This window comes from Ursus maritimus, unplaced genomic scaffold, assembly GCF_017311325.1.
Source record: "Ursus maritimus isolate PB19 unplaced genomic scaffold, ASM1731132v1 scaffold_4, whole genome shotgun sequence".
In the NCBI taxonomy this organism is placed as follows: Eukaryota; Metazoa; Chordata; class Mammalia; order Carnivora; family Ursidae; genus Ursus; species Ursus maritimus.
The window spans coordinates 57108294-57122168 of NW_024426552.1; the positions used below are offsets into that span (position 1 = coordinate 57108294).

A 13875-nucleotide genomic window follows, 5' to 3' on the forward strand; every position below is an offset into this window, starting at 1 on the left:
CCTTCCACAAAGAGTAAGCTTGGAATGGTATAAGGCAAAGAGTATATTCGGAGCCAGAAGACTGGGATCCTAGGTCCAGTCAAGGGATACTAAGCAAAATCCAACCTCTTTAAACTTAGGTTCCTAATACATAAATGAAGATAAAACCACCTTTCCCAACCCCAAAGGGGTGTTAAGAATGTGGACACACTGAAAAACCTGTACCATTTTAGAGATATTTGGAATGTTTTTATAACTTATATTATCCCATGAACCAAATTTCTATTCCCTGGTTAGCGATCTTGCAAGGATACACAATTAGAACTTAGACAAGAGAGTAAATGGAGCAATATAATCTATCACTTAAACTAGAAAAATTACATACAGAATATTTCCTAATGGCAGTTTGAGCTTACTATTTTCTTTAAAAATCACTGATCTTCCATCAAAATAGATACAACTGACAGAAGGAGACTGTAGAGGAAAAACTTTATCATATCGAGATCTGATTATCAATTATAATGAGGTCTCCAGAAAAGCTGCTGCCCTGTTGCACTTTGCCAGTCTCTGCCCAGCCTTCTTGGGGAAGATGGGTTGAGAGGCCACAGATCAGTGTATTGGCTTTCTTTTGCCCTCTCTATATTTATTCATCACTCCTCTCCACTCATGCCTGATAAAACTCATCCTCTTGATAGGTAAACCAATCTCTGCAAGCCCATGGGTATACATTACTTCCTCAGATGGGTTCACAGAGCACAAAGTCAAACTTATGAATAGTGGTACACATCATGGCTTTGCAAAGTATCAGTCAAGGTCCCTTCAAAAACATTATCCAAAACTTTTTATCCTAGCACTTTTGTTCCTGGTAATAAAAACCAGATAGAAATAGGAAATTACACAAACACATGAAAAAATGTTCAAAGTTATTAGCCATCAGGGAAATTCAAATCAAAACCACATTGAGATACCACCTTACGCCAGTTAGAATGGCAAAAATGGACAAGGCAGGAAACAAAAGTTGGAGAGGATGTGAAGAAAGGGGATCCCTCCTACATTGTTGGTGGGAATGCAAGTTGGTACAGCCACTCTGGAAAACAGTGTGGAGGTCCCTTAAAAAGTTAAAAATTGAGCTACCCTATGACCCACCCATTGCACTACTGGGTAATTACCCCAAAGACACAGACATAGTGAAGAGAAGGGCCATATGTACCCCAATGTTCATAGCGGCATTGTCCACAATAGCTAAATCGTGGAAGGAGCCGAGATGCCCTTCGACAGATGACTAGATTAAGAAGATGTGGTCCATATATACAATGGAATATTACTCGGCCATCAGAAAGAACGATTACCCAACATTTGCAACAACATGGACAGGACTAGAGGAGATTATGCTAAGTGAAATAAGTCAAGCAGAGAAAGACAATTATCATATGATTTCACTCATTTATGGAACGTAAGAAATAGCAGGAAGATTGGTAGGAGAAAGAAGGGAAGAATGAAGGGGGGGTAAACAGAAGGCGGAATGAACCACAGGAGACTATGGACTCTGGGAAACAAACTGAGGGCTTCCGAGGGGAGAGGGGTTGGGGATTGGGATAGGCCGCTGATGGGTATTAAGGAGGGCACATATTGCATGGTGCACTGGGTGTTATACGCAAATAATGAATCATGGAACACTACATCAAAAACTAAGGATATACTGTATGGTGACTAACATAACATAATAAAAAATTATTATTAAAAAAAGAAATAAGAAATTACACAGAGACTTGGGAAGTTTTTATATTTTAGAATTTATAAAATCTTTATCAAAGTTTCCCTCTCTCTGATTGAATTTGGACCCTCATTTGCTTGATTCCCATGACATGAATGCATCATACAGCAAATGATTATGCTAACCAAAGAGCTTTTCTCTTAACTTTGTTAATCTAGGAGTCTAGCTATGGGGGATGGACTGGTAGCTCTAATACATAATAATACTGCCTAGGTGAATATGCCCAAGGAGGCTTCTTCATTTGGTCCCATCACATCCCTTAACAGAGACATTACAAATTAAGCAACATTGAAATAACAGATGCACATATCTTTGACTCAGCAGTTCCACTTTTAAGAATTTATCCTACATGGGTGCCTGGGTGGTTCAGTGGGTTAAGCATCTGCCTTCGGCTCAGGTCATGATCTCAGGGTCCTGGGATCAAGCCCAGCATCAGGCTCTCTGCTCAGGGGGGAGTATGCTTCTTCCTCTCCCTCTCTCTCTCTCTCTCTCAAATAAATAAATAAATAAAATCTTAAAAAAAAAAAGAATTTATCCTACAAATATAGTTTTACATGCACTTAAAAACAAATTCAAGGATATTCATTGTATTATTTACAGTGATAAGGCAGGTAACAATCTGTGGGTGACAGACCTGCTATTTACCCACCAATCTCTTTTCTTTTTTTTTTTTTTTTTAAGATTTTATTTATTTATTTATTTGACACAGGGAGAGAGGCAATGAGAGAGGGAACACAAGCAGGGGGAGTGGGAGAGGGAGAAGCAGGCTTCCCGCTGAGCAGGGCTCAATCCCAGAACACTGGGATCATGACCTGAGCCGAAGGCAGATGCTTAATGATGAGCCACCCAGGTGCCCCTTTTCATTTTCTTTTTAACAGCAGAATTCCCAAGTTTTAGCCAAGTACACAGCTAGATTTCCTAACTATCATTCTAGGTGAGAATGGTCAGGTGATGAATTTCTGGACAGTGGGATATAAACCAGAATTTCTGGGTGATATGTAAAAGGAGTAGCATGCATTCTCTCTCCCTTTTCATGCTGGCTGGAATACAGCTGAAGGAAGCTGGAACAGCCATTCTCTACTCAGAGATGGAAGCCCTGGTATAAAGGACCCCAGAGATCCTACCAATTACCAGTTCCCTCTGAAATGTTTCATAAAGAGAAACAGATTTCTATTTTGTTTAAACCAATATATCTTCTTAACTAGAAGCCTAAACTATAGTCCAATACACTTCCAAAGTTTGCACAAATAAAGCACTAGACACATAAATTGTGGTACATCTGTATATTACCTGGCCATTAAAAACAAAAGGTAGATTTCTAAATACTGACATGGGATAACCTCCAAAACATATTGTTAAATGGAAATATTCGATCTTACTAACAACAGACGTTCTCAACGCTGGCAATGAATTAGAAGTACATAAAAACTGTCTAAAAAAATACTTAACTGAGGCCACATCACAGGTCCACTAAATCAGATTATCTGAGTACAGATATATCTGAGTCCAGATACAGTGATTTTTTTTAATGGAAGATCTCAACACTGATTGATCTAATGTGCAGTCCGCGTTGAGAACCACGACACCAGAGCCTGAGGAATGGCACTGGAGGGAAGGCAGAGAGACTTCACTCATCCTCTCCCACCATTTTTCCTTCAATCCCTACTTCTACCACATCCATTCCTTCAGGCCATGAGCAATTAAGGACATGAGCAGGAGCCACTAGAGATGGGACACAAAAGCCCAGAGCTGCCTCAAAGGGGCTGCCTTTTTTTCTGGTCACTGAGAACTACTACATGATATTCAAATACACATACCTTGTCCAAGATTATCAAAAGAAACTTATCTGTAAAGAACCATATTCTCTCAATCTACTGTTCTTTTTACAAGTCCAATTTATCTGGGAAATAGAATTCTTCCTGATGATATATAAGATTAAGACTTTTACCTTTCACTAACGAGCCTAATGAAGTTCTCAAAAGACAGAGTGATTTAAAGCTGCAGTAAAAGGTCACCCAGACAGTCAAGTGCCATAAGTTTCAACAATGAACAAGAAGCGACACTACAAAGTATATTTCTTTTTCAATAATTTCATCTCAAATAAAAAGTTTTTTTGCTGTAGCTTCGTCTTATTTGCCATATTATTTATTCCTACATATCTGATTACTTATGCAAATACCCTATATCTGGCAAAAGATTAAGCCAAAGATAAGTGGCTTACTAATTTGCTGGACAATCACACTTTTTTTTTTTTTTGCAAAGTAATCAATCTAATAGCCCTGTGTGTGAACTGAGAAAAATAATTATCGCAGTTATATATGTATATAAGGCAGTAATTATGTGCCAAGGAATGTATTAGTCAGTTTGTTAGTATATATCACTGAAATCTCATAACAGTACAATCAGGCAAGTCACATAAACAGTAACTTTTGAGCAGGAATTCAAACCTCCAAACTAGACTCTAATCATCACTCTGCTGCTTTTCTCAGAGTCCAAGTGTAGATCATTGTATAAGGACACAGTCATTTACTAAAGTCCTTCCAATGTGAATCACATCTGTGGGGGGAAGAGAGAAACCTACTTATCATTTTCTTCTCTAACTCTAAAGACAATGCAGTTTAGCATTACCTCCTTCATTATAGACAATCTCCTTCTCTCAAGATTAGAAATTTCTGGTTTCTGCTTCTTCCATTTTCTCTTCAAAGCTTTTTCTTGTAGTTCCCAGTGTACTAATGCTCTGTTCTTTGATTTGTGTATTTCATGACGACGTATCTGTACAAAAGAAAAAAACATAAAAGAACGCTTCAGGAACAAAGAAGTTGCCTATTCAGGTAGTGGGACCACCTAATCTAGTTCACTTTAAAAATTTTTTTTCTGGTCCAAAATGTGTATATTTACATATATTCATAACCAAAATTTTCAGTCTTCTAAATCTTCAAAAGTGATTTAAAAAAAAGAGAAGTATCTAGAAATAGTAGACTTAGCAAAAAGACAAAATGAAAAAAATATTAATTTCTACTTCCTTTGTACAAGACTACCCAATAAAATGTTATTTTCCAAACTACAGGCCAGGTTTCATTTAATGGGCAGTAAAATCAATTAGTGGGTCAAACCAACATTTTTTAAATAAAACAGAATACAGAATAGAAATAGTAAGAGTAAATCACACATAAGAAAGTTAAGGATTGTTCTGTTAAACTTTTCAGTTACATATATGTGTACATGTACAATTACATACACACACATACACACGTACACTCACACTGAGTACAATTTAAAAGGCACAAAGCCCAGTGACTAATCTTTGGCAAAGACACACCCATTTCTTAATACTCACGTCACTACCAAAAACTAACAATGAAGTATTTTTATAGCCCTGCAATGGCTGCATTTGGAAGTGGGTCATTGGAAATGCAGAACCCCAGAAAAGTGGGAGTCCTGAAGCAGAGATATGAGCCACAGCTTAAGAGTTACAGGAGAGGAGTTCACTGAGGTGGCTAAGGAATAGGAGCAGATATTGGCATTACAAGCACTTTAGTGTTCAGAACTATGAAGATGAATAAAATGTACTGCTTTGTTTTCACTATGTAAATAAGAAATCAGTCCATTAAGAGACCAATGACCAAATGCTATGTAAGGATTCTGAACACAAAGATGACATTTTTGAGATAACTGGGGTAATATGAATATGGACTTGGGATTAGGCAATACCAGAAAATTATTGTTACTTTTGTCAGGTGTGATAATGGCATTGTGGTTATATAAGGAAAGGTCTACATTCTTAAAAATGCTAACTGAATATGTTAGCGTAAAATGACATGTTCTCTGGGCTTTGCTTTAAAATGCTACAGTGAAGGAAGGAAAGAGTATGAAAGATGAAGCAACTATGGCCAAATTTTAATAACTATGATATCTGGGTAAACAGTACATGGGAGATCTTTATACTTTTGTCTCCATTTTCATGTAAATTTGAAATTTTTCATAATAAAAAAATTTAAGTCAGTAGCACATCATTATTATCCTCAACAAATATTTAATGAGTATTAAGGACACAAAGGACACATACAAGATATAGCCTTTATCCCTCAAAAGCATTAACAACCTGCCCAGGAAGACTGGACACATACAGTTGACCCTTTAATGACACGGGTTTGAACTGTGCAGACCCACCTATACATGGATTTTTTTCAATAAATACAGTATAGCACTGTAAATGCAATTTCTTTTCCTTATGATTTTAATAACATTTTCTTTTCTCTAGCTTACTTTTTTGTAAGAATACCATATATATTCTCCTCTAGGATTTTGATGGATTCCTGTCTCACATTGAGGTCTTTCATCCATTTTGAGTTTATCTTTGTGTATGGTGTAAGGGAATGGTCCAGTTTCATTCTTCTATATGTAGGTGTCCAATTTTCCCAGCACGACTCATTGAAGAGACTGCCTTTATTCCATTTGATATTTTTTTCTGATTTGTCAAAGATTAGTTGACCATAGAGTTAAGGGTCCATTTCTGGAGTCGCTATTTTGTTCCATTGGTCTATGTGTCTGTTTTTAACCTCAATGTGAGACAGAAATCCATCAAAATCCTAGAGGATAACATAGGCAGTAACTTCTTCGACATCGGCCACAGTAACTTCTTTCAAGACACGCCTCCAAAGGCAAGTGAAACAAGGCAAAAATGAACTTTTTGGACTTCATCAAGATAAAAATCTTCTGCACAGCAAGGGAACAGTCAACAAAACTAAGAGGCAGTCCACGGAATGGGAGAAGATAACATTATAGATAAAGGGCTGATATCCAAGATCTATAAATAACTTCTCAAACTCAACGCTCAAAAAACTAATAACCCAGTCAAAAAATGGGCAGAAGACATGAACAGACACTTCTCCAAACAAGACATACAAATGGCTAACAGACACATGAAAAAATGCTCAACATCACTAGCTATCAGGGAAATATAAATCAAAACCACAATGAGATACCACCTTACACCAGTTAGAATGGCAAAAATTAACAAGACAGGAAACAACAAATGTTCGCAAGGATGTGGAGAAAGGGGAACCCTCTTACACTGTTGGTAGGAATGCAAGCTGGTACAGCCACTATGGAAAACAGTATGGAGGTTCCTCAAGATGTTAAGAATAGAGTTACCCTATGACCCAGCAACTGCACTACTAGGTATTTACCCCAAAGATACAGATGCAGTGAAAAGAAGGGGCATATGCATCCCAATGTTCATAGCAGCAACGTCCACAATAGCTAAATCGTGGAAGGAGCCAAGATGCCCTTTGACAGATGAATGGATAAAGAAGATGTGGTACATATATACAATGGAATATTATTCAGCCATCAGAAACGACGAATACCCACCATTTGCGTCAACATGGATGGAGCTGAGGGGATTATGCTAAGTGAAGTAAGTCAAGCAGAGAAAGGCAATTATCATATGGTTTCACTCATATATGGAACATAAGCAATAGCATGGAGGACCACAGTTCCCGGGAAAGGAGGGAAATCCAAAGGGGAAGAAATCAGAGAGGGAGATGAACAAGAGAGACTATGGACCCTGGGAAACAATCTCGGGATTTCAGAGGTGAGGAGGGTGGGGAAAGGAGGTAACAGGGTAATGGGTATTGAGGAGGGCATGTACTGTAATGAGCACTGGGTGTTATACTAAATTAATGAATCACTGAACACTACATCAAAAACTAATTATGTACTATACAGTGGCAAACTGAACATAATAATAAGAAGAAGACAATATATAATACATATAACATACAAAATATGTGTTAATCAGCTGCTTATGCTATCAGTAAGGCTTCCTGTCAACAGCAGGCTATAAGTTAAGTTTTGGGAGAGTTAAAACTTATACACGAATTTCTGACTGTGCAGGGGGTTGGCACCCCATCCCCCCACATGGTTCAAGGGCCAACTGTACATATAAAGATAAACAAAACGCACTAGACAGCACATACACAATGCCTCATATACATAGTAAGTATGACAACAGTTTTGAGGAGATTATCAATTGTTGGGCAGCTTCAAAAAACTTCAAACTTAGTACAAAACTAAAATAATCAATCATCCAATAAAAATCCAATAAAAATCATCCAATAATCTTGGATGGTTTCTTAAATATGATACTAAAAGCACAGATGATAAAAGAAAAAATAGATAAACTGGAGTTCATCAAAATTAAAAATTTTATGCTTCAAAGAATACCATCAAGAAAATGAAAAGACAATCAACAGAATGGGAGAAAATATTTACAAATCATATATCTGATAAGGAACTTGGATCCAGAATGGGTAAAGAACTCTTACAACTCAACAAAAACACAAGTAATCTAATTTTTAACTGGCTAAGGAATCTAAATAGACATTTCTCCAAAGAAGATAATACAAATAGCTAATAAGCACACAAAAGACGTTTAACATCATTAGTCACTACAGCAAATCAAAAACACAATGAGATTCCACTTTACACCCACTAGGAAAACTAAAACCAAAAATATGGTAATAACATGTGTTGGCAAGGGCTATGGAAAAATTGGAACCCTCATGCCTGCTGGTAAGAATGTAAATAGTGCAGCCACTTTGAAAAACAGTTTGGCAGCTCTTCAGAATGTTAACCATATGACCCAGTTATTCTACTCCCAGGTATACAACAAGAGAACTGATAACATATGTTCACACAAAACTTGTACACCAATGTTCATAGCAGCCTTATTCATAATAGTCATAAGGTGAAAACAGTCCAAATGTCCAGCAACAGAGACAAATGGATAAATAAAATATGGTATATCCATACAATGTAACAGTATCAGCAATAATAGGGATGAAGTACTGACACATGCTATAATATTGGATGAGCCTTGAAGAAATTATGTTAGACATAAAAGGACACACCTTGTATTCCATTTACATGAAATGTCCAGAATAGGGACGCCTCAGTTAAGCATCTACCCTCAGCCCAGGTCATGATCCTAGGGTCCCGGGATCAAGTCCTGCAGTGGGCTCCCTGCTCAGTGGGGAGTCTGCTTCTCCCTCTCCCTCCCCCTACCTGTGTTCACGCTCTCTCTCTCTCAAAAATAAATAAATAAAATCTTTTTAAAAATAATTTTTAAAAAATTTCCAGAGTAGACACATCCATTAAGACATAAAGCAGTTTAGGTATTGACAGGGATTGGAAGGAAGGGGGGCATATAGCGTGACTGTTAATGGGTACAGGGTTTCTTTCAGGGAGTGATGAAAATGTTCTAAATTAGAAAATTATGATGGTGACATAACTCTATGAATATACTGAAAACCAATGATTATACATGTTAAAAGGGTGGATCCTAGTGAACTGTATTTCAATAAAGCTGCTTTTTTTTAATCTATAGCAGAAACCTTTTTAAAAGTAATACTTGAACTAGGATAAGGAAGCAAAGTAAGATTTGGACGGTAGACAAGAAGGCAGAGAAACCGTTCCAAGTGAAGAAAATCGCATGAATTGAGGCTCAAATGTGGAAATATACATGGCATATTCAAGGAGTAAATTAGTACACTGACTAGACCAGTATGCTTGCACAGGGAAGTAATAGTAAATAAGGCTAGAGATATCTATACATAGTAAAAGACAATAGATATACACAGGGCAATACTGGACCAGAGAGATGTGAACTGTAAACTAAATCTATCTAATAAAATTTTAATACACGCTAAGTGACATTTCTAGGTAGAATCCGCAAGTCCAGACGATATACTTTTCAATTTTATATAGACATATGCAAGATGAAATATAACTAAACAACTTCCAGGAAGTGCCTCTGGTTTCTGTTCTGAAGGTCAGAAACCAAATATCAAATAAAACATTGAACAAATCTTAACTCTTGATATTAAACTTACCAGATCTTCAGGAGTTGCCCGATGAACTGTTAGATCATTCACAGTATTCTGCAAAAAAGAGGAACTTTCTTCAAAACAAAAAAAAGAATTCTTACAAAACATTAGTATATACTGGATTTTTTTTTAAATAGGATTTGAATGTTTATTCACTTTCTTTGGGTAATTTTCTTACAGGAAAAATTTTCTTTAAACTAGGTTAAAAAGCATTTAAAATCAATTTCAGTTTATTTTTGATAAAGTCGTTTTCCTTATTTTAGAAGTCTTTTTTTTATTTTTTTAACATTTTTTTTTTTAAAGTAATCTCTATACCCAACGTGCAGCCCAAACTCATGACTCTGAGATCAAGAGTTGCATGCTCTACTGACTGAGCCAGCCAGGCACCCCTCAAAAGCCTTCGTTTATTAGTTTAAGCCTTGTACACCTTTTTATCCCATATGCCAGAACCTCCAAGAAACCTCTCTTTGAAGAGTTAAGGGATTTGTCTGGTCATCACATTTTAGCAAGATAAAATTGCTATTTTTTTTTAAAGATTTTATTTTATTTATGTGACAGAGAGACAGCCAGCGAGAGAGGGAACACAGCAGGGGAGTGGGAGAGGAAGAAGTAGGCTCCCAGCCGAGGAGCCCGATGTGGGACTCGATCCCGGAACGCCAGGATCACGCCCTGAGCCAAAGGCAGACGCTTAATGACTGCGCTACCCAGGCGCCCCTAAAATTGCTATTTTAAATTGAAATAAAATTATTTCTATTTTTACATAATATATAAAACAAATGTGTTTATTTAAATTAAAATAAAATGTTAGTTTTATTATTCAAACTTCTTACCATATTTGTTCACATTCTTCAGAGAGTTATGTCACATCCATGAACTTATATTGTTCATTTAGATGTGGTTAGGTATGAGTACATACTGGATTTTAAAGGCTGAAAACAGATTCAAAGTCCTGGGACCAAAAAGACTTCCTGTCCAAGAACCAGTATTCTCAATTTAAATATTAATATGGATTATTTTTAGTTGTCTTATCAAAAAATAACAGGCTATTTTTAGGTGTCTTGCCGAAAATAAGCACTACATTTACCAAGCAGGCATATATTATATTAAAAAAACGAATAAAACAGGGTAGCATGTAATTCAAAATGAGTAAGTTCAACTAAAATTGTAGTTTTCAAACTGCATTCCAGGTAATGAGGCACTTCTAAAGATTCCTAAAAGATAAACTGTGATCACTATAGAAGTTAAATTTGTATGCACGCAAACAACTTAAGCATAGAATATATCATACATAATAAGGGACAAAGATTGAGGACACTGTATAATTTCATAAAATGTGAAAACAGTCACTTCTGTAAGAAGGCACTAACCCAACATGGCAGGTCACACCCCACAACTCCAGGAACTACTATTATTATTCTGGTCCATGTAAACAGTACCCCTTGGAATTGTGCAATGCACAGACTACACAGCTTGAAGTAGCTGCCTTACAATCTGGCTCTCTCCAAAGTGACTTCAGCCATTTTGTTATAAAGATTTGGGAAGGGAGGAAATAAAACAAGTTAGAGTTCTACTTCTAATGGAAATACAGAGAACTGGGTCTGGTGAAATAGCTTCTGATATATTCAAAGACTTAACTTTTTGGCCAGAGTTTATATTTAGTTCAAGGGTTTTCTATACTAAAACCTGTTATTCCTTTCATATTAATTTAGAAAAGCACAAGATATAACCATAAGATCTTCAGAATTATTTTTAATAATCATAATAAAATTCTGGCATATAAGGGATATGCTTGGACTTAGTTCTCATGGGAGAAAATATAATTTTGTTAATACTACTATTGCTTAAAACAATTTTCTTCTGAAATTGTCTTTAAATATAATTTACAAGCCATTTCAAAAACCATCTCACTATTTTTATCAAAACAGTATTACTCAGTTTGATCTCTCCTCCTTCATTTACCATTTACTCCAAGTGACTTAAAACCACTTCCAAGTTCAGTCTACAAAAAAACAGATTTTTCCAGCACTGGAGATAATAAAAAGCAAATGAGGAAGATGCAATTTCAAATGGTAGGTTTCAATTATGCTTTGAGCAATAGCAGCATATCAGAATAAATACTAAATTTCCCACAATAATCACTCCGAAGTGGACAGCTTTTCAGTTATCCCATGCATTTTTTTCCTTTTATTCAGTTTCATTGCCTTAGAATCACACCCTTATAATATTTTATAGCCAATCAGATGACAACAAACCAATACAAACATAGGTAAGTCCCTCAGACACTTCAAAAAGGCTGTCGGTTTGCCCAGAAATTTCCAAGTCCAAAAGAATCCCTGAGATCCAAAGTAGTCCCTGACTAGTTGCTCTCCAAAACAGAAAATAAAAGCACCTAAAGTGTCACGGTTCAAAGTAAAGTACCAAGCTGCAAAAGATAAAGATGTCCTTGATAATACCAAACAGTAATCAGAGTGGGAGCCAGGGGTCATACATCCCAGGTACTTGAGACTTGTCTTACATCTTAAGAAAACCTTTGTACTGAAACTGACCCAGCTTCTGGAGGTGAAAAAAAACAATTCAAGGAGTAAGAGAACAAGAAACACTCACTTTTTCAGCCAAATGCGACTCATATGATTATGATATCACTTGTTGCTATGGGCAAATCTTTAAAAAGCACCCAAAAAATTCAGACTTCAGTGACACAGGTTAGCTCCACTTGCCTTAAAGCAGTGAGTTCTCCAAGTGGAGGCGGGAGGGACTTTTTAAAAACATACTCCCCACCCTCTTAAGATACCCTCTCCAGAGGCAGAGGTTAAGACCTTGACATGTAGATTCTTTAAAAATCCCCAAAGGATTCTGCTCTTCCTTCCAAGACCTGGAATATAACGTGCCCCAAAACCCATTCCACCCTATCACATTCGGAGCACTGTCTCAAGTGACTAGGGCCGTGCCATCATACCTATTCCTCCAGAGCAATCTTACAGGTTTATTATCCCATCTAGACTTACATCCCATTCTTGCTTCACTGACGTTTTCTTCTTCTTTACCTTCAGTACTTTCCTTCCTCCTCCCCGGGGACCATAACGGTTCACTCTGACAAGTGACATCTAGAAGCAAGAATCATATGACATTTTTAAAATACAGGAAAAAGTGGTAATAAAGTATCCCCGGACGGGGACAAAGACATCTAGGAAAATAAACTTTAAAGTGTCAGAAGAAAATTTTAAGCATAATGAAAGGAACAGTCTACTAACATACTTGGTTCTTTCACTTCACAATTAGAAAGCTGTACTGATAACTATGACAAAACAGGTTTCAAGTTAATGACTTATGTATATTTGCTTAATAAAGAACTTCAGGAATACAAATTACGACCTAAAGCACAGAGCTAGACAACAGGCATAAGCTTTGTCATCAGTTACAAACTTCACAATTAACAGAGAAAATGTCAGTCACACGCTAACAACCTGAAAACAAAAGGAAAAAGGCAAAGACAGTTGGAGTTCTTTGTGAAGCACCCTAGCACTTAAAATCACTACCAGATACCTACCGTGTTTACCTAAAATAAAGGTGGCTAAATTTTAGAAAACAAATGAGCTATATCATTTCCAGTATATTTCCACACAATACTAAATAGGGGTGACTACTGATATAAACTAGCATTTGGAAATTGCCAACGTTTGCTTGGCACTCTTAAAATAGCAACGCTAAGGACACTGGACTAAATATTACACAGAATTAGAATAGACTCATAATCCCTGTACACTAGGATTTTGCAATACATATATGTAACTTTCAACAAACAACACAGATACAAGACTCCCATTCCAAAACTTCATTACACACCTAAATAATTACAGAACTTTCCAGCTGACCCCCTTATTCCAAATTGTCCTAGAACAAAGACGGTAGTGTCTTCCTAAGTATATTTTTTTAAAAATGATTTAGTCTATTGTAATAAAAAACATCTAAATGCAAATATTTTCAAGAGCTTCTCCTCAGTCCTTTTTGCTTTGTCTTATCAATCACATTGACTCTTCAAATATGTTATCTATTTTCAGGGTTTATAATCCAGCAAAAGAGATAAGTCACATTTGAGTTAGGGAATAATATTTAATTTGTCCTACGGTGATAGTGTTGATGCTCATGACAGTGGAGGTGGTGATAATGATGGCATTAGCTAACATGAGTCAGGTTCTGTTCTAAGTACGCTCTTCCCACACAGAATTTCCTTTA

General features: G+C 36.5%; 1 protein-coding gene across 2 annotated transcripts in view; it reads right to left on the reverse strand.

Annotated features, from left to right (window-relative positions):
• The window catches only part of SPICE1 (spindle and centriole associated protein 1), a 70246-nt gene that overhangs the window by 43325 nt on the left and 13046 nt on the right, over positions 1–13875 (reverse strand). For both annotated transcript variants that reach the window (XM_008706582.2, XM_008706581.2), the window contains exons 2-4: positions 12648–12746; positions 9649–9696; positions 4382–4525 (exon numbers count right to left, since the gene is read on the reverse strand). In XM_008706582.2, coding sequence (XP_008704804.1) covers positions 4382–4525; positions 9649–9696; positions 12648–12746 — 291 coding nt within the window. The remainder of the gene's footprint in view (positions 1–4381; positions 4526–9648; positions 9697–12647; positions 12747–13875) is intronic.